This window comes from Peromyscus leucopus, chromosome 1 (genome assembly GCF_004664715.2).
Source record: "Peromyscus leucopus breed LL Stock chromosome 1, UCI_PerLeu_2.1, whole genome shotgun sequence".
Lineage (NCBI taxonomy): Eukaryota > Metazoa > Chordata > Mammalia > Rodentia > Cricetidae > Peromyscus > Peromyscus leucopus.
Window position 1 is genome coordinate 146,493,726 of NC_051063.1, and position 24,648 is coordinate 146,518,373.

At 44.4% G+C, this 24,648-nt stretch overlaps 1 protein-coding gene across 2 annotated transcripts in view; it reads right to left on the reverse strand.

Moving 5' to 3' along the window:
- The window catches only part of Cers3 (ceramide synthase 3), a 98,923-nt gene that overhangs the window by 57,753 nt on the left and 16,522 nt on the right, over positions 1–24,648 (reverse strand). For both annotated transcript variants that reach the window (XM_037198802.1, XM_028872857.2), the window contains exon 2: positions 7,879–8,052. In XM_037198802.1, coding sequence (XP_037054697.1) covers positions 7,879–8,051 — 173 coding nt within the window. In that variant the 5' untranslated portion in view covers position 8,052. The remainder of the gene's footprint in view (positions 1–7,878; positions 8,053–24,648) is intronic.

Here is a 24,648-nt window from a genome sequence, read left to right on the forward strand (position 1 = left end):
GTTTTTAATTGCTTTTTGTTTTGTTTTTGAGTCTCACTATGTATCTGTCTTGTCTGGAACTAGCTATACAAAGCAGGCTGGCCTTAAACTCACAGAGATCCACCTACCTCTGCCTCCCAAGGGCTGGGATTAAAGCAGTGCACCTTGACACCTGCCTTGGGCTCAGAGCTGTTCAGGGACATCACAGAGATAGAAAAGGCAGCTAGAGTTCCACAAATCTTGCCGTTCTTGTCAGGACTCAACTGTTTTTCTTAAACAATACTCCCTGTGTCATTGTGAATCTTTGTATAATTATAAAAATGTTGACTCTGAATAGTTTTGCTGGTCTTTTCACTGTTTTTATGCAGAGAATAATTTCAGAGTCCCTTACTTCTGACATTTTTGTTAACTTCCTGTGTGCACTGTGTGTATGTGTGCATGCGCCTGTGAGCATGTGTGTGTGGTTTATGTTCATGTGGTTGCACAGATGTGTCTGAGTGCACATGCACATGACTGTGGAGGCTAGAGAAGCATCCCAGGTGTGGCTCCTCAGGAGCCACCCACCTTGGTTTTTTGAGGCAGATTCTCTTACTGGCCTGGGGCTCACTGATTAGGCTGGCCGGCCAGCAGGCCCCAGCAGTCTGCTAGTCTTTGCCTCCCTAATCTGGGACCATAAGCATGTGCTACCATACCATCACAGGTGACATTTTCATGACTGAACTTGGGTCCTCATGCCAAAGCAGAACCACTGTACTCACTGATCCATCTCCCCAGCCTTCCCCACTGTGGTTTTTAATTTGCGTTAGTCCAATGATTGATGATTAATTAGCTTTTCATGTGCTGAATTTTTATTTGCAGATTTTTTGACTCAAATCTTTTGCCTATTTAAAAAATCCACTTATTTGTTTACTAATGAGTCATATAGTTTATCTCATATTCCAAGTTTAAATTCTTCATAAGATAATTTACACACATCTTCTCCTAGTCTATTGATTATCCTCTAATTTGATTTATGTCTTTAAAAATAATTATTATGGATTTTTCTACATATAAAATAGTTCTTCTATTTGATGATATCTGTGTCAAACATTATATGGAAATGTTTCCAAGTATTTTCTGTATTAACTGTGAATGAATAGAACAAAATAAATTGCCTGTGATGGAAAAAAAAATAGTTCAATTTGTTTCAAGTATATAACTCAATGACTTTCCATTTCTTCTCAAACTTACCCAAGCAACAATTAACTTGTTTTCCATCTTTATATCTTAACTTTTTCTGGATATTTACTAAGCAGAATTGGATAATATATAATTACTCAGCTCCAGTTTCTTTAACCAACCATAATGATTTGAGGCTCATTTATGTTATAGCATGTGACAGGAAGTCTGTTCCCTTCTCTTGCTAAGTGACAGCCTATGGTGTAGGCACATACAGTGTCACTTAAAAGCAAACATTTTTAGATCTTTCCCAAGAGAAATGAAAGCACATGTTCAGCCATGTTCCCATGTTCAGTGTTTTTATTCACGATGGCCTAACACCGTAAACAGCACAAATTCACATCAACTAGTTCAAATATAAATATTTGTATGTTCCATAAATTTGTTCAAAGATTAGTCAGCAATAATAGGGGAACCTTGATACCTTCATACATATGCATCAGACATGAAAAAGAATCTCAAATGCTTGTTAGATAAAAGAAGTCATACAAAATGTTAAAATCTATAATTCCAATTATAAATAATTCTAGAAAATATAAAGTTATGATCCTAGAAAGCAAACAGAGATTGCCAAGGATAGTAAGTAGAAAAGAATAAACTGAACTGTTCAGGTTGATAGACTTATCACAATCATGGTGATGGTCGTGTGACTATTTGTATCAAACTTTTAATTATCTGTATGAAATTGAAACCTCAATAAAGCTGAGTTTTAAAAATACTAGTGTGTGCAGCTAGGAATGTGGTCCAAGCTGCAGTTCCCAGCTGCCTGGAAGGCTAGGTGGGCAGATCAGAGGAACTGTGTGTTGCTGTGGGATGGTCTGTATGTCAAATTGTTCTGATTGGTCAATAAATAAAACACTGATTGGCCAGTGGCCAGGCAGGAAGTAGGTGGGAAAAGGAGAGAGGAGAATTCTGGGAAGCAGAAGGCTGAGGGAGAGAGACACTGACAGCTGCCGCCATGACCAGCAACATGTGAAGACGCCGGTAAGCCACCAGCCACGTGGCAAGGTATAGATTTATGGAAATGGATTAATTTAAGCTATAAGAACAGTTAGCAAGAAGCCTGCCACGGTCATACAGTTTGTAAGCAATATAAGTCTGTGTTTACTTGGTTGGGTCTGAGCGGCTGTGGGACTGGCGGGTGACAAAGATTTGTCCTGACTGTGGGCAAGGCAGGAAAACTCTAGCTACACCTAACTGACAACAGACAGGCTCCACCTCAACGGGTAACTAATGGAAGAAGAAAAAAAAGATTCAAACGAGGGGCTGAGGAGGTGGCTCGATGGGTAAAGCACATGCCATGCCAAATGTGAGACCTAAGTTTGGATTCTCAGGACCCACATAAATGCCAAGTGAGCATGGTGCCTGCCTGCTGCCTGCTGCCTGCTGCCTGCCTGCTGTCTTGCTGTCTGCTGTCTGCTGCCTGCCGCCTGCTGTCTGCTGCCTGCCTGCTGCCTGCTGTCTGCTGCCTGCTGTCTGCTGCTTGCTGTCTGCTGCCTGCTGTCTGCTGCCTGCTGCCTGCTGTCTGCTGCCTGCTGCCTGCTGTCTGCTGCCTGCTGTCTGCTGTCTGCTGCCTGCTGTCTGCCTGCTGTCAGCTGTCTGCTGCCTGCCGTCTGCTGCCTGCCACCTGCTGCCTGCTGTCTGCTGCCTGCTGTCTGCTGCCTGCCTGCTGTCTGCTGCCTGCCTGCTGCCTGCTGCCTGCTGCCTGCCTGCTTGCTGTCTGCTGCCTGCCGTCTGCTGCCTGCCACCTGCTGCCTGCTGTCTGCTGCCTGCTGCCTGCCTGCTGCCTGCTGTCTGCTGTCTGCTGCCTGCCTGCTGTCTGCTGTCTGCTGTCTGCCTGCTGTCTGCTGTCTGCTGCCTGCCTGCTGTCTGCTGTCTGCTGTCTGCTGTCTGCTGCCTGCTGTCTGCTGCCTGCTGCCTGCTGTCTGCTGCCTGCTGCCTGCTGTCTGCTGTCTGCTGTCTGCTGTCTGCTGCCTGCTGTCTGCCTGCTGTCAGCTGTCTGCTGCCTGCCGTCTGCTGCCTGCCACCTGCTGCCTGCTGTCTGCTGCCTGCTGTCTGCTGCCTGCCTGCTGTCTGCTGCCTGCCTGCTGCCTGCTGCCTGCTGCCTGCCTGCTTGCTGTCTGCTGCCTGCCGTCTGCTGCCTGCCACCTGCTGCCTGCTGTCTGCTGCCTGCCTGCTGTCTGCTGCCTGCCTGCTGTCTGCTGCCTGCCTGCTGTCTGCTGCCTGCCTGCTGCCTGCTGCCTGCTGCCTGCTGCCTGCTGCCTGCTGTCTGCTGTCTGCTGCCTGCCTGCTGCCTGCTGTCTGCTGCCTGCCTGCTGCCTGCTGTCTGCTGCCTGCCTGCTGCCTGCTGTCTGCTGCCTGCCTGCTGCCTGCTGCCTACTGTCTGCTGCCTGCCTGCTGTCTGCTGTCTGCTGCCTGCTGTCAGCTGTCTGCTGTCTGCTGTCTGCTGCCTGCTGTCTGCCTGCTGTCAGCTGTCTGCTGCCTGCTGTCTGCTGCCTGCCGCCTGCCGCCTGCTGTCTGCTGCCTGCCGCCTGCTGCCTGCCTGCTGCCTGCTGTCTGCTGCCTGCCTGCTGCCTGCTGCCTGCCTGCTTGCTGTCTGTTCCCTCCCTGCAGTTCCAGTGCTCAGAAGGCTGAGATATACCATGATTGAAGGCAACTAAGGAAGGAAGGGTTTATTTTAGCTTACAGGTCACAGTCTAAGGCCGAGCGGTGGTGGCGCACTCCTTTAATCCCAGCACTGTGGAAGCAGAGCCAGGTGGATCTCTGTGAGTTCGAGGCTACCCTAGCCTACAAAGCAAGATCCAGGACAGGCACCAAAACTACACAGAGAAACCCTGTCTCAAACAAACAACAACAAAAAACAACCAAAAAAAAAAAAAAAACCCAAACAAACAAACCAAAAAACAGGTTACAGGAACTCAAACAGGATCTTGAAGCGAACAAGCTCTTTACTGGCTCCCTCCCAGGCTGGTGCTTAGCTAGCTTTCCTGTGGATCCCAGTACCACCTTCCCAATTAACTATCAAGAAAATCCCCCAGACATGCCCACAGGCCATCCCCAAAGCAAGCTAGATAGAGTAGTTGTGTATTCGAGCTATGGGTTCAACTGAGAGACCCTGCCTCAATTAATAAGGTGGAAATCAATTGAGGAAGACTGCCATTGGCCTCAGGCCTCCACAGGTGAGTACATGTATTTGCACACACACATGAATCCACACACAAATGCACATACACAGTCACAAACTTAGTGATTTCAGTGTAGCTCAGTTAGTAGAGTGCTTGCCCAGGATGACTCTAATATCAACTCTCGAGAGGCAGAAACAGGAGGGGCATAAGTTTAAGGTCATCCTCAGCTAGATAAGAAGCTCAAGGCCAGCTTGAGCTACATGAGACCAAGTCTCAAAAACACCCCAAAGAAAGAAAGAAAAAGAATCAGCACAGGATGAGGAGAAGAAATAAGAAGTCTATGTCCATCTTCCTCTAGTACTTAGAAAATTTTCCATGTTTAATTAAAATCTAGAACTTTGGTTATGAATTATCAGATGATAAGTCCTTTATTTCATTTTTAAATACAGAAGTTAAGTAAAAATTTCATAAAATAATGTGATTTTAAAAATGTAAGTATTCCAACTTCCAGACGGACTAATAAGTTCCTTTGGAGAGAGCCCATGACATTCAGAGACATATAAAAAGAAAGAAACTATGCACCAGATGAGCAGAGAGCAGAGCAAACAGACCACATTCTGTTGATTTTTCTCAAGGAAGGAAAGGAGTTCTCACAGTGTCACATAATTTATGCAACCAACAATACATGCACATAGCACAGGTATTTTCTGGAGTCACATGACTAAAGGAAGAAGCCCATCATCAAACTCTCAGCTCTAATGTGAAGTTGAGGTCAGGCCACTTCCATCCGCTCTAGTGAGTTAACAGTGGGTCCTTTTTTCTCAGCTCCTGAAAACTGAGATGTAGATGGATTTCTCAGGACTCTGTGAGACAGTGGGAAAGGGGAGAAGTGGGGAGTCTCCTCCCTGTACAACCAAGTAAAAGAAGTGACCTGGTGTTCCATCTTCCACCTCTGCCTTGGGCTTCCAGGCCTACACTCTATACTGTGTGAAACTGTCCATCTCATGTGTTGAACTTGGAGTAGATCTCTTTGATACTTTACTTCAAACACATTAAAGAATTTGTAGAAGGCAAACTAACCAGAAACTACTAATATTAACCAAAATAATAAATAAATAAATAGTCTGACAGTATCAAATGTGTCAGAAGTGTTAGGCAATCCAGAAGTTTTCACATTTGCAGTGAGCTTTCCAAACTGTTTTCTGATTCCCAGGAGGCATTTGCTCACTCTCTTCCACTATCAGAAGCATTATAGTATGAGATTCAAAAACATCCATAAAACCAGAAAAAAAAATACCCACTCAAGCCAGCACCCTGGAATGTGATGCCATGGCATGTTTGTTTGAGTACCACTGAGAGCTTGAGGTCATTAAACTCCTGTTTTCTCACCTGCAGACTACGTATGGTTTCTATACCATCTTGACTGTAAGTTCTCATCAAATGCAAGGAACAGCCAATATTTTCTTTAGTATATAAGTGGTTTAATTTATAACAAATAATGTAGAATCTCAAGGAAAATATAAACTTCTATCACAATGAAGTATGATCTCTCTCTGCCATGTTGAATATTCTCTTTATCACACAGAAAGAAGTATGCTTCTGTAGTATTACACACCAGAAATAACTAAGGATGAGTTGTTGGGAATTACCAGAACAGGAGCTAGAAGATAAGGACTACACTTCATCTCTTGAGGAAGCAAGAATGGACCTAGGAATTAAAAGAGGGATTTCTTCCTCACTGTTAGCCAGGCAAGACATAGACATAGAGACTTGGTCCTCCACCACTGCAATGCTCTGGCAACCAAGAAAACATCCTGTCTCACTGCCCTGATCAGATTGGAAACAACAGCTGCCTACTGAAAGACACGAAATCTGCAATAGGGATAAGGAAAGGTCATCCATATGATCCAAAAATAGTGAACAGTTCTAGGTAGTAAAGTGTCACTTGTTAATTTGGCTGTTCAGGGCAAATTTTATTTCCCTTATGCGTTATTTGGAAATTCAGACTGTGTCTGTAAAAAGTGTAACACGGGAAGGGTGAGGGCTGGGGAGACGGCTCAGCAGTTGAGAGCGCTGCTGCTGCTCTCCCATAGGACCCAAATTCAGCTCCCAGCACCTACACAGTGCAGGTCACAGGCACCTATAATTCCAGCTCCAGAGGATCCAGTGCCCTCTTCCAGCCTCTGTAGGCACCAAGACACATGTGTTGTAAACACATACACATAAATAAGAATCAGTATTTTTAAGGGAGGGAAAAAGGTATCGTAAACAGGTACATATAAATAAAGAAGAAGTATTTTTAAGGGAAGGACGTTTTCTAATGCATTCAGCCACAGTTTAGTGGCAGGCCAGGGTATCTTCCCAATAGCAACAGTGCAATTTTAACCAGGTGAAGCTACTGTTTGTACAGAAACCTTTGGGCAAGCCCATGAGATAGAGCTGGTCAAACAAACTCCCAAGACAAGGACCCTGCCAATGGTTATAAACACGTGGTCCATGTTACATTTGGTCTTGGACTACTTGATTTTTTTTTTTAATCAGGCTGTCTTAACCTTTTCCAGCTCTTGCCATCCAAGCAGGCTTTTTTGTTTGTTCGTTTCAAATGAACTAACAGAAACTACACATGAACAGTTGCTTCCTGTTGTCAGAACACGAATACAATTTTAATATGAGGTTGGAAGAAATATCCATATAAATTAACTTAAGAAAATGTTTACTGTTTTCTGATAAAACAAATTAATGTTGTTATATGTTTTCCTTATGCTTAGGAAGAAAGGAGAGCTATACAACTTAAAATGAAGCTATGCCATGCAGAGGTATTTGGTTTGCTCCTTAGTGGGTCACTTCTGGCCTTTTCCAGGCATTCTAGAATGACATCTCATCTTCAAGAAATAGATTTTTCTAGTACTGTCCCTCTGGGAATTTGCTCTTAGTAGTGCTACTTGTATAAATCAGTGCAATTCACTGTTATGTTTCCACATATGCCTATACCATGCACTCATCATCTACCCTCACTCACTCTGTCTCAACCTTGTTTTATTTTTGCTGTAAAAGTAAAGCACCCAGTGATATTCACACCTCTAATTCTTCTTTTTTTTTTTTTTTTTTTTTTTTTTTTTTTTTTGGTTTTTCGAGACAGGGTTTCTCTGTGTAGCTTTGCGCCTTTCCTGGGACTCACTTGGTAGCCCAGGCTGGCCTCGAACTCACAGAGATCCGCCTGGCTCTGCCTCCCGAGTGCTGGGATTAAAGGCGTGCGCCACCACCGCCCGGCTAATTCTTCTTCTTCAGCTTGCAAATAATGTTCTGTGTACTTTATTGCACAGGTTCCATAGGAATCTGCAGCCTCTGAACAAGAGACTCATTAAGAATCAGATCTTAGGGTTGGGGATTTAGCTCAGTGGTAGAGTGCTTGCCTAGCAAGCACAAGGCCCTGGGTTCGGTTCTCAGCTCCAGAAAAAGAAAAAGGGGGGAAAAAGAAGAACCAGATCTTAGACTTGGCTATGGTAAAGTTAGCAAAGATGGGGTCGGGGAGAGAGGAAACATAAACACTACTTACTTTTCAAAGAAGTGTCTGATGATCACCAAAAGCAGGGCATATGGAATTGTCATGTACAAATGGGAAGCTTTAACAAAGACGAGGCCATCATGATCTTCGAGATCTGACCACTTTATTGTTGGAGGAAGCCAGAATTTCTCCAACCAGAACCATTCTTTAAATAACTGAAACATTCTAGACAAATGAAGAAAAGAATGCATTAGACTTGTCAAATCAGCACTTAGAACTGTGATAATGTCAAGCACTGTCCTTGAAAACACCTAACGCAGGACCCTGAAAATAACAAGGGGAGTACACTGGCTCCCACGGTCCTACACGCATTTAACAAGAAAAACTCATCCAGTGCTCCCAGGAGTGCTTAGACTAAGGAACAGAAGACCAAAGCTTAGCATGCTTCTCTTCTCTTCATATTTCGAGAAGCATACATGTGGATATTACAGATATTTATTTTCCTCTTATATCACTCGTGACATAAAAATTATTCAATAGGTTCTACAACATCAAAGTATCAAAAGTCAACCCCCTGAAAGCTTCAATGTGTACACAAAACTTCACTAGCACTCTAAGATATTTCCTGGGAGATAAGGAACAGGAGTTCCGAGGAGGTCATGTCAGTAATCTATTTGTATTTCGGTGGTAGTAGGGATTGAACTGAGAACTTCACTCATGTTAGGCAAGGACTCTACAGTGAGATTTGTCCTTGGCCCCCTTTTTACTTTGAAGCAAGTTCTTACTAAGTTGCCTCGACTTGCCTTACATGCATTTTGTAACTCAGGCAGGTCTTGAACCTGTGATCCTCCTGCTTTAGCTTCCTAATAGCTAGGATTACTAATTCTTGCCATCGGGCATGGCTCCATGCTAATAACTGTATTTAGGGAGACTCTATTACCTGTGAAGCATTGTGCTAGAAGCTGAGTACACAGCACTTAATAGACAGGTCTCCCATCTTGAGAACCAAACAGCCTTGTAGGTAAGGTCAGCCTGACTAAAACAAGTAACTTGGATACATATTTTTTAGATACCATAAAAATGTCCAATTCCAATGTGTTAGTTTTGTTTTATCTTATTTTTTAAATTATATTATTATCTCTTAGCAGTCTGTTTTTCTTCTACTGAGAGACAGAAAGAGAGTGGATTCAGAGGGGTGGGGAGGTGGGAAGGAACTGGGAGGAGCAGCGGGAGGGGAAGCCATAATCAGTATATATTCTACGAATCTATTTTCAATAAAAGGAAAAGAAAAAAGAAAGAAACCTAACTAGAAGAGGAAAAAAACAAACTACAGGGTGCTGGGAGGCAAGGATGGATACTGGGCCCAGCAAGGATAAATCCTGGAAAGATGCCTGAAGGGGGGGGTGGTGGAAAGAGTGGGAGAGGAAGCTGATCGACAGCACTGAAAAGGGACTTGGGTTCTGCTCCTTCCCTTTGCTGCCCCGACAACCCAGAGACATCTCTGACCAGGGGGTGCAAGCATCCCTCTCCATAGCTTTGCGGCACTGAACACCTACCTGCTGGGCGACCTCTCCCCCAGCTCAAGTCTGAAATTCCTGTGGGCTCAACTTCAAATCTGCTGTCCCTTTCCCAGGTCAGATGTCAATCTCAAGCTCCAGGTTGCTGAGCTTGTGCTTTTGACAACTGGCTACACATTTGGGGGCCCACGGAAACCCTCCTTTAGTACACTTAATTTGTGAGAGCGGCCCATCAGACTCAGGAAACATGGACTTACATTGGTTTATTATCAACGATGCAGAAGAAGAGATGTAGGGCAAAGCATGTAAGAAGGGCACCCAGCTTCTACTCTCTCTCCAGGTCCACCGTCTGCCAGGAACCTCCACATGTTGACCTACTGGAAGCTCTAGGAAACCCACACTCTGTCCTTATTGACGCTTCATTGTGTGAACATGATGAAGCCATTTGGCTACCGGAGAAGAATTCAACCCTCGGTCCCTTGACCCTCCCCAGAAGTTGAAGGGACTGACTGATGACACAAACCCTTGAGTCCTGCTGGTCATTCTTGGGCCCTGTCTAGCACAGACTACCAGTCAACTCGTCAGCATACAAGAGCACACTGCCATTTCAGAGAGTTCAACCATTTCCTGTTTGCCAGGAAATGTGCCCTTCATGACATCACCAGCATAAGTTTCACCCTCACCATTGAGGTTATGGCCATTTTGATCCTAGCATTTTGCAACTGAGACTGTTTTGATTTTTCTCTGTAAATACTTAGTCAGGAACATGGGTCACACTGAGATTGTACAACCTTGTGCCTGGTGTTGAGAGAAGTGCCCTTCCAGAGGGACACCAACCCAGTCAGAACCACACCTGCACAGCTGCGCCCTTGGAGAAAAGTGATCTTCTTTATGGATTATCATTCCACTAGACTTTCTAACTTGAGCTGCCAAATCATGCAAATATGGTCGCCTATTTCCACCAACACAAATGTATTCTCTGGTAGGCTTGGGGGCTGCACAGAAGAAAGGGATGAAGGAGTGATCCTAGATTTCAAGGTGATCATGACCCAGCGTTGATGTGGTCTGAACCAGGGAAGGGTGGTGACAATTGATAAAACAGCTGGGGTGGGGGATATTGACAAATGGCAACACCCTGTTTGTAAAGTAACTGAAGAGTCAAGCTTGGTTGCTCTGTCATCTGACAAAGTTTCCTATAGAGGAAGTCAAGACAGAGGTGTGCTAGCTGAGGATGCAGCTCAGTGATAGAGCACTTATCTCACACAGGCAGGCTCTGGCCTGGGCTTGACGGGGGGCCCCCCCCCATACCTCCCCCACCACCCAGGACAAGGCTACTCACCTTTTCACACCTAGGCATAGCTCAAAACAAGAGTAAACATAGACATTTGAGTTTATCTCCAATTTTTACCGATTTTGGAAATCAACCCAAGCTAAAACCTTTTGCTAGGCCTGAGCTCATCATCCAAAATCAGAGCTAGTTACGGATGTAAAGACAAACATATCTTTTGAGAAGTTCACCTGGGCAGATTTATAGCATTATTGGCTCTGACAATAATTAAAATACCAGGGCTGGGAGCAAGTAACAATACAGGAAGTTAGGTTTTTTTTCTAATATTGTTTAATAATCACTACATAAAATAAGTTGCTCACTCCTAAAACACAACTCAAAGCAGCACAGATTTTTCTGTCTTGGGAGAAATACACTTCTTCAAGCAGCTTCTAAGTTACACAGGAGTAAATCCTTGCAGTGCCTTCAGGTCTGGGAAAACAATAGTAACTCTAATGTCTGGTAACACAAAATAAAGACAGCCAAGCAAAGAAACAATGTCCTAGAAGACGGAAAGGACACAGAAGAACACAGCCTGGAAAACACAGCTCAGACTTAGAAACTAAACTACACACTCTTTCCTTGGGTGTTGCTATCAAACATCAATGATTGCAGATTCAGGGGTCTTAGAGCCTTCTGTTGATACCCAAGACAAGAAGAACTCAAAATGAAGCACAGATCTAAATGTAGGAGCCAGAGTTATAGAACTCTTAGAATAAAATATGGGAGTGAATCTTGGTGACCTTGTCTCAGGCCAGGCCTTCGGATATGGCACCCAACTCATAAGCAAGAGAAAAGACAGATCAAAATAGATCAGAATTAAAGTCTGTGCATCATTGTGCATCAATGGACACCACCAGTAAAGAACCTACAGAATAGAGGAAAGTGTCAGAAAAAAAAAAGTGTCTAATAAGGGTGTTTTAGTCAGGGTTCCTATTTTTGCAACAAAACACCACGACCAAAGAGCAAGTTGGGGAGGAAAGGGTGTATTTAGGCTTACACTTCAGCATTGCTGTTCATCTCTGAAGGAAGTCAGGACAAGAACTTAAACAGGGCAGGATCCCGGAGGCAGAAGCTGATGCAGAGGCCATGGAGGACATGGAGAGTACTTACTGGCTTGTTTCTCCTCACTTGCTCAGCCCACCTTCTTATAGAACCCAGGACCAGCAGCCCAGGGATGGCACCACCCACCATTGGCTGGGCCCTCTCCCATTGATCACTAAATGAGAAAATGCCTCACAGCTGGATCTCATGGATGCATTTCCTCAACTGAGGCTCCTTCCTCTGATGACTCTAGCTTGTGCCAAGTTGACATCCCAAACCATCCAGCACAGCGGGACTTATGTTTCAAATATACAAAGAACCTTTACAGCCCACTAATAACAAGACAAAATAGCCCATCTTTAGAAAGTATCTGAATGAACATTTCACCTGAGACATGCACATAGCAAATAAGCACAAGAAGGGACGCTCAACACTATTGGCCGTGAAAGAAACAAACGCAGACGGCCACCTTCACAGCACTGAGTGTTAGAGTACAGCCTAACAAAAGTGACTGGCCACAGTGAAGTTGGAGCCCCCAAGCACTGCTGCTGATCAGGCCGGAAGGGGGCGCTGCTGGGGAAGACAGTCTTCAAACTGTCAGAGAGTGCACATGGTCTGCCAGTCACTCCTAGGAAGCTGAAAGGATTCATGTTACTTGACATTTGAAGACTTAGGCAAAAGGCCAGACACACATGGCATAGACTATACAAGTTCGTGGATATGAAACATTCAGAACAAGCAGCTCCGTAGAGAGAAAGTCGGTTGGAGATGCCTTGGGGTGAGGTGGAGGGGATGGCATCACTGGCTTAGGGAATGGGAAGTGATTTCTAAGGGAGGAGTTATGGCATTTCTTTAGGAGCAATGAAATAGTCAAAAACTGTGCTACTACACAGCAGAAAATATACTAAAAAGCATTTAAGTTCACATTTCAAGTGAGTTGTGTAATATGTGAAATATACATCAAAACAAATAAACAGTCAGGCAGGAGGATTTCAAGTTCAAGGCCAATCTAAACTGTATAGCCAGAGGCTGCCACAAAACAGTATTAAACAAAAACAAACTCTCCTGAAGATGAGTCTCCCTCAGATGACAGCCCTGAAGTATAAAACTGTCTACTAGATCTCCACATGCCAACATGTAGCTCCAGACATGGGCCGTAATAATCCAGTTCCCTTCCAGCCAGCCTTCCCACCATCCTTTTGTTTTCTCTCAAGGTGTGTGTGTGTGTGTGCGTGTGCGCGTGTGCGTGTGTGCGTGTGTGCGTGTGTGCGTGTGTGTGTGTGTGTGTGTGTGTGTGTGTGTGTGTGTGTGTGTGAGAGAGAGAGAGAGAGAGAGAGAGAGAGAGAGAGAGAGAGAGAGAGGAAAAGAGTCTACTTCTGATCCTCCAAGTCATTGAGCCATTTCAGGCTTTTAGCTCAAAAGAAGTCACGTTCTCCTGGCCTTTTGGTAAGGCTTTTAAAGATGCAACCTGCAGTAGCTGTAAACACAATTCTGGCAAGTTTCAGAGTAACAGAGTCACCTCTCTCTGACTCTAGTGCACTGGGCAGGTCACTTTGGAGGTTAGTCAGTCAGTACTCAGCCCTCACAGAAAAACATGGAAAGTCACTACCATACATGCCAGTGATACTGTCTAAATGGGAGCCCGTGGGGGCACCTCTATTTCTTAGCATCAGGATGTAAGCGGGTGTCCTCCATCTGATGCTTTCCTAGGGATGTCAGGCCTGCAGCAGCCAATGCCATGCTCAAGTGTCACCCTGCATAGGCTGCTGCTGCACAGGAAATGCAGTTCCATGGCCTGCCCCATTTCCTGGTTCCATTGTCATCCAAATCTGGTTCTTCAGGAATGTGATCATCTATAATAATGTCTTTTGTGTGAGACACTGAGAAATCCTCTTGTCCATGGCCAAGATCTCAGAATGACCTGGAAGCATCTTCTGCATCCTCCTTTAGTAGAACTGGTAGTAGCTCCAATTTGGCTGTGAGCCTTAAATTTGGTGCCTGCCATAGAGATTTCCTCCAAACACTACACGGAGAAAGCAAGAACTAACTCCCCTGCATAACTGAGGGGAACAGGCCAGCAAGCGTCTGTCTAGTTTACAGTCTCATTGTGCTGACGAGGGGTCCCGACGGTCCCTTTCCCTCTCTCTTCCTCCACTTTGCTCCTGCTTTGTCTTCTCTAACTCATAGTAGTTACCAAGATCTCTATTTAGGCTTGAGTCTCTCATTTCTGTATTTTGTTCAGTGTACAAGAGGTTGCTGGATCCCTGACTTGGAGTCTTATAAAGATCCTTGTGATGTATTGTCTATACAAGGAGAAGAATGGAAACTTGGCACTGGCTAATTGCTACAATAGTTCACCAATACTTAAGTGGAAAGGACAGCTACAAAGTATTAAAATGGAAAGACATCTGTGTTTAAAACTTCCTATGCTACTGCTCTAAAAGAAAGCCAGGGCTGGCAAGGTGGCTCAGCCAGTAAAGGTTCCTGCCACACAAGCATGGTGACCTGAAGTCAATCTCTGGAAAGCTGGGGGATGTCTTTCTGTATGCTGTGAATATATGTTGCTCTCATTGGCTAATAAATAAGCTACTTTGGCCTATGGCAAAATGGCTTAGAGGTAGGCGGGAAATCCAAGGAAAGAGACAGGAAAAAGAAAGGCAGAGTCTGGAGAGAAGCCAGCCTGCTGCCCAAGGAGCAACATGCCAGCAGACTGGTAAAGCCACAGAACATGATAAAACATAAATTGGTCTCTGCAGGTTCCTCTTTGCCTTGGTAACCAGTGAGGTTAGCTGGACAGGTTCTCTAAGAAGAAAATGTCAGCGACCAGCAAGGACATGTCCAGTCTACACAGAGCTGCTCTCATGCATACACTCAGAAACTATGAGCTGCTGACTAAATCTAGAATGTATTTTTGAATAAGAGGAGTGATAACACAGTCAAAATTATATTTAAGTTAATTATCTACAAGCAACTTCAGTCTGGTAACTGCAAAACAATCCTTATAATTTGGGTCTAGGGCCAGGTAAACGTGTCTGTCTACATTACTGTTGGGTGTTTTCTTTGGAACTAACTCTACAAACTCAGCCCCCAAGGAACTGGTTATACCTTTAAGATAAAGCACAAGGGAAATCATTAGCAGCTCTTTGCTTCCTGTGAACAATCCTGAAAGGAACCACTGTAGATTCAAATTCTCAAAGCACTGGAAGTCATGGCTGCTGCAAGCAGTCAAGACCATGCGCCTGGCACAGACACTTAACTCTGAGAGACGCTGTGACTGTTAATGTGCACATATGGACACATACACCTCACAACACAGCAGACACACACTCACAACATGGTACACACACACACAGTACCACCACCAACAAAATCCACAACTGTAACTGCTTGAGCTTATAGCTATTGGAAAACAGGAGGAAAAAAAGAAAAAACAGGAGGAGGGGGGACCTCTCATACTTCCTACTGAGAAGCAAGTAACTTGCATGAAGGAAAAAACAAAAAAAATTTAAAACAATTTTCTCAGAACACATTTACAATTACACTCATTTAAAGTTATAAATAAACATATAAAATTATATATTCATAAAAATTATACTCAAAGAATTTCAGTACAGACTTAGAGATTTTAAAAGCTAAAATATATATGACAAAAAATGTGGTATCTCCTAAAGATGTCCTTGATGGGTATCGAAGGGTCCCCAAGTATGCATTCATTTCATCTCCTAGTCCCAAACTTCCATTCCCAGCCCAGGTCACCCGGGCATGCGGCTGCCTTCTAGGCGAGATATCATTTCCCAGCCTCCCTTGTGCCGGGTGCAGCTGTGTCCCAACACACACATAACATAGAGTGGAAGTGATTGGGGTCGTCTCCCAACAGACAAGGCTACATGCCCTGATTTTGTTCTTCCTTCTTTAGCTGAAGATGGGGATGACAAGAACAACCTGTCAGGTCAACTGATCTTTAGATCTGGTCCAGTCCTAGGCTGCCCTATACAACAGAGACAAACAGCTACCTTACCCAAGGCACTGGACTGAGTCTTTGTGGTAGGTGTAAGGCTGTAACTCTAATTATTACAGAGGGAAAGCTGTAAAGGAGTCATAAGCATGAACTACTCTTTGCATTGCTTCCAAGTAGATTATAAAACTGGAGATGCCTACTCATCAAAAACACCAGTGAGAGAATAACAATGCAAGCTATACACCAAGACAAAACATTTGAAATATTTACTATACAATAACATGTATCTGGGAGATACATCTAAACTACATAGCTCAATACAAATAAATCAGGGGGGGTTCTTTCATAACAGATCAGTTGGGGACCTAGGCTTTCATTACCATTCTACATAGTGGGGGGGGGTGTCTAAGGATTTGGTCTGCCTGCAGGGCTTCTTGTATGCAGGTTTATTGCCTGCTTTGGAAAAATAAATCTAATCCCATGATATGCTCCCCATGCCAGCTGGCCCTAGGCAGTGGAGATACATTTAGAGAAAGGGGTGTTGCTTCTAGGCTCTAGAGAGTTTGCAGTGAAGTCATCCAGGTTCCTCTAGCAGCCAGGGAATTCCAGGCCATCCCTCCAGCCTGGGGCCCCCAGTGAGCTAGCTCTCTCCCAAGGAGCATCTCTACAATGTACCCTAATGGCCACGTTATAGCAAGTTCCTGAGGGGTTTCTGCACATTCTGCTGCACATTAGGACTCCTCTGAACCCCAGTCTTCTAAGTCTGTGGGTCTCACTATCCTAGGGCAGTGACTGTTTCTTCTACCTGCCATTGCTACATATTGTGCTGTAGGGTTCTTCCCACAGGCCAACCCCTCCTGAGTCTAGCCCTCACTGGTCCCAGCTCACCTTGACAGGAAAGGTACCCATCTTTCTACCCCAATTCTAATATTAGACAACAGATGACTATGGTCTCTAGGACAAGTCAAAAGATCGTGGAGTTTTCTTCACTGTGTTTTCATATCAGGTGATGACTGGAAGTTGTTCCCATAAATCCCAAAACTCAATCAATGTCCCATGAGCCAGCTGCCACTTTCTGTAAGGGACAGTCTATGAATCATTACTAATCAAGTGATAACTCACTGAACTGTCAGTTAATTCTGGGAGTCTGTGTGAGGTCAAGTTCTTTTCCAGGAGACAGTGATCTCCAGTGCTCGTCTCTTCAAGCTGTGTCAATTGACCTTATGAAGTGCCTGGCAATTACTCGGGCTTCCTAGAAAGGCTCTAGGCAGAATTCACATCTGCTGCTGTGTGCAGAGAGACTCTACCTGGGCAAGGTTCCACTGGAGTCCTATTGCCCACAATGACTCTAACCTATCTGGAGCCCCCCTTTTCTGTGCCGAGTCTCCTGGACCTAACACACTTGTAGGACTTCCCTGGATGATGAGAGCTTTGCTTCCTTCTCTGGTCACCCTGTGCCTGCCCTCCACTCACTCTGGGATCCTGTGACAGTGAGTAGGTCTGTTCTCTCATCCCTGAGTGAAAGGATAGGTCTTTATAGCTTTAGAACACATGCATTCCTTCTGCCTAGAATGTTCTTCCCATGTGTCTTTCTTCCACTCATCCAGTCTATCACATCTCCCTTATGTTTCTGAAAGGCCTCCATCCAAAATTTCCAGGACCCCTCTGCCCCGCTAGACCAAAGCTAGAGAAAGAAAGGACCCCTGTGAGATGCTATGCTTGCTCCCAGCTTCCCCCAGCCCACAACCCTTGCCAAATTTGTAACTGCCTACTTATACACTGATTTGATTTGGAGTCTAATTGCCTTCCTACGTCCCAAGACCCTCAAGAGCAGAGGTCACTCTCTAGTGGCCCACAGTAGCACCTAGAACTTTGCACACAGCTGGCAAATGACCAGCACTTATTAGGGGAAGTAGACTAATAGAGTGACTTGTCTTAGGGACTTCAGAGCCAGTGGGACCATAGCCTGGTTTTGATAGTACACTAGCCATGAGCCTCTGGACAATTAATGATCTGTTTCCCCATCTATGAAATGGAAGTGGAACTGTACCTCCCTGTCAGGTTGTGAGAATGAGTCAATGGGTAAATACTACCACTGTTACAGGTTCTGTGGAATGATAAACTGTAGTCAGTTATTGTACTGGCTGGTTTTGTGTCAACTTGACAAAAGCTGGAGTCATTAGAGGAAGGAGCCACAGTTGAGGAAATGCCTCCATGAGATCCAGCTGGAAGGCATTTTCTCATTTAGTGATTGATGGGGAAGGGCCCAGCCCGTGGTGGGTGGGGCCATCCCTGGGATGGTGGTCCTGGGTTCTATAAGAAAGCAGGCTGAGCAAGCCAGGGAAACAAACCAGTAAGTAGCATCACTTCATAGCCTCTGCATCAGCTCCTGCCTGCAGGTTCCTGCCCTGTTTGAGTTCCTGTCCTGACTTCCTTCAGTGATGAACAGCAATGCTGAAGTGTGAGCCAAATACACCCTTTCCTCCCCAGCCTGCTTTTTGCTGATGGTGTTTCATCGCAGCAATGGAAACTCTAACTAGGACAGTTGTTAATTGCCATACAGTTATCCTGGGAACAAGAGGAACTAAGTGAACTTCCACATTCTAAAAGTTGGTAATTGGTATCTGTTAAATTAGAAATTATTGAAAATATCATTCTGGGCTAACTCTCACACAGTAAAACTCTTAGATTTATATGTTAGTGGTGAAACATAAATACCACTCTCTTGGAAATTAAATAATTTTAAAGCTCTAAAACATTGAAGACTTGCCTAGGAACATACATAAAAATGGATCAAATTCTTTTTCCTTTTGTTTTTTTATTTTCCCCCTACTGTGGGTCAAATCAATGGTCTCCTGCATACTAAGACGTCTTAGGAAGCTGAGGTCCACCCCCAGCGCCATGATTTTTCTTAAAAGATATAGTTCTAAATAACTTCAGTGTTAGCAATACTAGGCTTTAAAAACTATGGAGTTGGAAGACGGCGCAACTGATGAAAGTGCTTGCTGTGTCCATCTCATGATGTTCCTGAGACCCGGGGTGCCAGGAGAATCAGCCCCTGGAATTTACTGTTTGACCTCCACGTGAGTGCTGCGGTGGAAAGTGTGTGCCCACACCCTGGCATCACACACACACGTTTCTTAAAACAACATTAAAAATGCATTACATTTACATGTGTGCACACCCGAGTGTGTCTCTCTTCCCACCATGGGAATTCTGGGGGTCAAACTCAGGTCCTCAGGCTCATATTACCCACTGAATCAATGTAAAATGTCTCCACTTGGAATGTTAACTCTGAGGAACAATATGCAGTCAATGTTTAAAATTATGAAATTTATCAACATAAAAATATTTATGAAACAAAAAAATAGCACACAAATTCAAAGTCACATTTCTATGTTCTTATAATGGCATATGATCTCACTGTGTTATATTATTTTGTATGTTTACATATGTGTGTGTAAAGATAAAAACTGAACAGAAATATGAAAAATATTTGACATTCTATAGTTCTGGGTTATTTAAAAGTTTGAATTTTGTTGCTGTTGACTTAATATTAGGATTATTTCTAATTGGTTTATTGAAGGGTTCAAATTAAACAATCTTGTTTCATTGCTTCAGCTGAGGAACCTGGCAGCTAGTATTTTCCTGTGCATCCAGTTCCCTGACAAATGGGGGCTGCTAAGAGGATCCATCTCACATTAATATTTTCAGAAGATAACTTTTAAAATAAACGTTTCATTTACAAACACTAACGGTTAACTTGAATAAGCCATGTTGGTTACCTAGGAAAAATGCACCACATCCCTTTCACACACATAGAGTTAATGACTACTGGAATTTTGTGTTCTAACAAGAAAACATCTCAAGTGTGTTTCCTTACTGGCCTGGACGACAGTTTCCTGGGATCTACCTAGAAACCAACAACTGAAGTCAGAACCAGAGGACCTGAAGTTCCAGAGGGCAGTTTTCCCCAACACGCCTCCTGAGGGTTTTCCTCCTGTCTGCTTGGACACTGTGGTTTATCCCTGCCCCATCGTTAACTGGCCAGATAGCAGCAGAGCCCACTCAGGACTAAGGGAGATAAGTGAGCCTCAGACTAATAAAGGAGCAGATATCTGCAGAAAACAGGCATGATGCAACCAGATGTGGGCAAAGCCATGTTCCAGAGCAGAGCAGTCTTAGGAGGATGTAAATATTACAGTTCAAAGGGAAGATGAGCAGAGTGACTCTGAGAAAGTTCCATGGGGCCGGCAATTCTGCTTTTGGAGGCAGAGCTTCATTAACACCTCTTGTCTTCTCTTCCGTTAATCTGGAGAGACTAAAAGGTAAATAGTCCCTGGGCAGCCTGACAATGGTGTCAGGGCATGAAGGCTGCAGCCCAGTCTGAACAGCAGCAGCATGTCAGCAGTTTCTTTCCCACACTCTGTCCTTCTCCAGCAGGTCCTCCCTTGCCTGGTGAGTCATGTCTACTTTGCCAATCATCCTGTCATTAGTCTCTGGCACAAGAGAGTGGGTCAGGCAATGCAAGGGAATAGGAACCTGCTGCCTATGACTCACAAAGGGCCAAAGCTGAGTCACCTGGCTCGGCCTCGGTTTTCTAACCTGAGAGGCTCCAGATCTACTTACTGTCTTGTCCTCAAAGATCCCTGTGTGCTGCTCAAGGGTGTTTCCCTTCCCTGTTAGGAGAGAAGGGACTTGGGCAGCAAGGCTGCCATACAAAAGGCAAGTTGGTAACTGATGGGCAACATGAAAAGCAGAAAAAAGCCAACAAAAATGAAAATGTGTTTGACACACCACCTCAGAGAACTCACTGTCTTTTTTTTCATAGAGCCTACACTAAAGTGCTGGATGAATGTTACCTGGTCTAACCTACTGGATATGAGGAAGAATCAGCTGCAAGTTTAGTTAAATACTAAGATTAGACACTAAGTTTAGCAAGACTCTCAAGGAGAATGATGGGACACCCCCAACCCCTATCATATTCTCCGTATCTCTCCGGCTGAGAATGGATGACTGATTTTACATTCTTCTTACAGTAAGGGAAGCCTACATAATGGGTACCAGCTGTGTTAAGCAAAAAATCTGGGCTCAAGTCCTGGAGAGAGTGCATATTACAGTGTAATGAAGTTTCGATCATTCTATTCAGTGGATTTATGGGGGGGGGCGGAGATACCTCTCCACGCAGCACACTGGAGTAGACTCGTTAGGACAGGCATACAGGAACCAAGGCCCAGTAGCATATTGGGAACAAGAATAGGGAAACTTTACCACCTTTACCTCCTCCTTAGCTACACAACCTAACACAAGTGACATTTCTTAAGATTTGAATTATTCATTTGTAAGATGCATGCAATCCTGTCTATTTTGTAAGATGTGGGTCAGGACTAAACAAGGCCACCTGTCTAAATCACTTAGCACAATGTCTGCCATGTAAGCATCCTTGAGATCTATTTCAGTGACAGCACCTGATTGAGTACTAAGTGCCCAGTAAACTGTAGGTGTTAGTATTGTGTTTACTCCCAACCATCCTCAATAATGGCACTGTAGCCCATCCAATGGCACAAAGGCCAGCTATCATCTCTGGTCTGGGGGAGTAACCAGGTCTGTGTTTAGGTCAACCACAGCAGGTGTTGCTGGAGGACAACTTTTTGAATAATTTGACAGTGACATGCTGTCAGTGACAAGAGTTCTTATATCACGGGAATTGTCTTGAGCAGTGTCACCAAATGCATCATTTTATAAAAGAGAAAAGGACCCAAGGGAGGACGTGGGACACACTTTGACCAAGCAGGAAGTAGAAGCATCTGCTGTCAGATCCCTTCCTGTGTAGGAAGCTGAGTCACTTTCAGGGACTGGATTACTAAGGCGCTCTGATGGAGTAATTCCCAGCTCTAATATGTTAAAATACAGGCTTACGCAATGCTTAAAGGCAGGGCTTCCTGCTATACAGCCTGCTGTCCCTGCAGTGATGGCCCCCTAGAAAGGAACAAGATGGCAGCTTCTAGTTACCTGTGGATGAAGGTGATGAGGTGGGTGTGAACGGGGGGGGGGGGGGGGGGGGGAGCAGGAAAAGAGGAGAGGGGCAGATACACGGTTTCAACTGCTTTCATCTTGGTCTGCTAAATCATAATAAAGTTAGAAAATGAAAAACACGATTTTCTTCTGACCCCAATCTCTGGCATTGGGCCAAGGCACTGGGTTCCTGCTGGGACAGCCATTCTCTCATTTGACAAGGGAGGGCCTGCCACTGTCTCACCTCTCCTTTGGCCCCCATCTGTGGCCCCCGCCTTTGGGATTTATCTGTCAAGTGCAAGTAAGAAGGCATGGCTGGAAAGAGTGCAAGAGTCCACTGCAGGAAGAGAAAAGTGCAGTGCTCAGAGTTTAAGAAGATAAAGCAAGGAGGGACAGAATAGAAATGTCAGGGTGATCTAAAAAGCCTGGGACATAGTTGATGTGTTTCTGGGCTCAGTACTCTTGGGCAAGGTCAAATCTATTGCTTTAAATTTAGAGAAACTTTGCATACAAAGGTGCAAGGAAAAAAAACCTCTGTGTATTCTGTTTAAAACCAACCTATTACTTAAGAAATAAATGTTTCTCCAGGTTGCCAGAATTTCTAAGTACATACTTATTTTAAAAAGGGAATTCTTTCAGTTTTATCAACATACATTTATATAATTTCTGTTTCATCTCTCTGTGGTCTGTCTATTAATGAAAATCAGCTGCTACGAATGGGATTCCCAGTTCAGCACATCCTGCACATGACCAAGGCTCTTCCCCAGGGGAGCAACACACCATTGTGGTGTTCTCACTACCCCTCCATCAATACTGATTCTGAGTCCAGAGGTCCCTAGGTTTTCTTTTCAAATTTATTTTTGGACTGAAGGCCTATAGCTTATAGGTAGCACATATGCTTAGCATGTGCTAGGGCCTCGGTTCCATCCCTGGAATGCAAAAGAATCAACTAAAATAAAAGTGCGTCTTTAAACAAACGCTTGGGACTTGAGAAGCAGCCCAGTGTTAAAGAGCACTCACTCTCAGGGAGGACTGCGATTCCATTCCCAGCATGCACAGCAGGCAGCTCATGACCACCCGCAAGGCATCCAGTACTCTTTTCTGGCCTTGATGGGTACCTGCACACACATGTACAAACACACACACACACACACACACACACACACACATATACACACACACACACACACACAATTAAAAATAAATAAACAAAAACTAAGTATCATTGAAAAATTTTTTCTGCCCAAATATAAAGTTGGCAGAAGCGAACTACAAATTACTCCTGTCGGTTTTGCAGAGAAGGGGTCTGTATGAGATCTTTCCAGCTCTGGTCTCCCTCCAGGAAGGTACATCATCTCATATTCCCAGGCCTAGGGGTGGCCATAGGAGATGACTGGGGAGGAAGGTAGAAGAGCATACACACTGTGTGTCGAGCAGGAAACAGTAGCTAGGAAGAAGCACTGGGCTGGGCTAAGGGCTTTAAGCTGACACGGCACTCTGGCCTGCGCTCTCTATAGTTTTTGTGGTGGGCCTGCTTAGAGGGCCCCAAAATTGGTCTGCAACTCCAGAACTCTTAGGAACTCTGGACATCAAAGATCCGTGCTGTGCTCCCAATCCTCAGACTTTCTGATAATCCAGCTGAACGACCTCCACACAGAGGAAGTTCCCTAGAGGTCATCAGGAGTCCATTGTTCCATTTGCAGCTTCCTAGTGCCTCCCAGATCCTCTCTCCAGATCTCCTCTCCTCACCATTGACTCTCACTTCTAGCAGAAAGCAGGCAGGGCACCAGCAGGCTCAGTGTCAGTATATGAGGTTCAGGCCCCTTCTGTCGGAGCTCTTTACTGCCCCATAGGGCTAGTTATCCTTGGGCAGTGGGAGGTGAGATCTAGTTCACATAAACCCAGGAGAGAAGGCAGGGGAGAAAGTAGAAGACAGGAGTGAGCTTTCCAATGCCATCCAAACCAGTTTTACAGCTGAGAGTCTGGAACAATAACAAACTGCCTTTCCACAGACTACTAGATGCTCATTAAATGATAACTAGTGTCCAACACATCACAGGTACCAGCTCCCCAATGTTCACGCAACACACCCTCCAGCAATAATTATTCCTACAACTTGAAGGAGAAGATCAAGCTTAGAGTGTAGAAAGGACATGCTCAGGGCACAGACCCAAATTTAGAAATCCGAGCAAATTTCAAATCTAGGCACTAGGGGTCAAAGTATGGCCTCTCTGTGCATTACCTGACTTTGCCTTTCATTAAACCAATATCTGCATACACTGCACAAATGATATTACTTTTGCTTTTGTTTGCTTGCTTGGTTTTCTTTTTTGTTTTTATTACTGTTTTATTATTATTATTATTATTATTATTATTATTATTATATGTCAGCATGTCACTATGTAGACAACCCTAGCCAGCAACTCCCAATGTTCCTGCTTTGTCCTCAGGAATGTTGGAATTCAGGCATGTATCATCACACCCCGCACAAAAGATCAGTTTTTATTACCGCTTTTCATGATTTTTGAAGAAAGTGGTTTTGAACAATCTTCTTGACAGGTTAAGAACTAAAAGTCAGAAGTCCCCTGAGCATGGAAAGCCCTTCCCATACGAGTACAAGAAGTTCTAATGGAGTAGTGTGTGCAGGGTGGAGGGCAGGGGGAGCTGGGGGGCTCAGAGTAGTCAAATGTCTACCCCACATCTCCCCTTTGGAAAAGACCACAAACCTCCAGAACCTCAGAGACAATTGACAATTACAGGGAGTTGCCTGGCCCACATATCCCTCCTCCCTAGGATGTGAAAAGCAATGCTAATATAATCAACTTGGGAGCCACAAATATGACTCCCAAGATTACCTCCAACTAGACACAACGTAGGTAAACTAAATATGCAAATGATTATGGTTAACTTGAGGGTATGTGAAAGCATTCTACTTAAGCAGTGTGTTATGCATATGTATG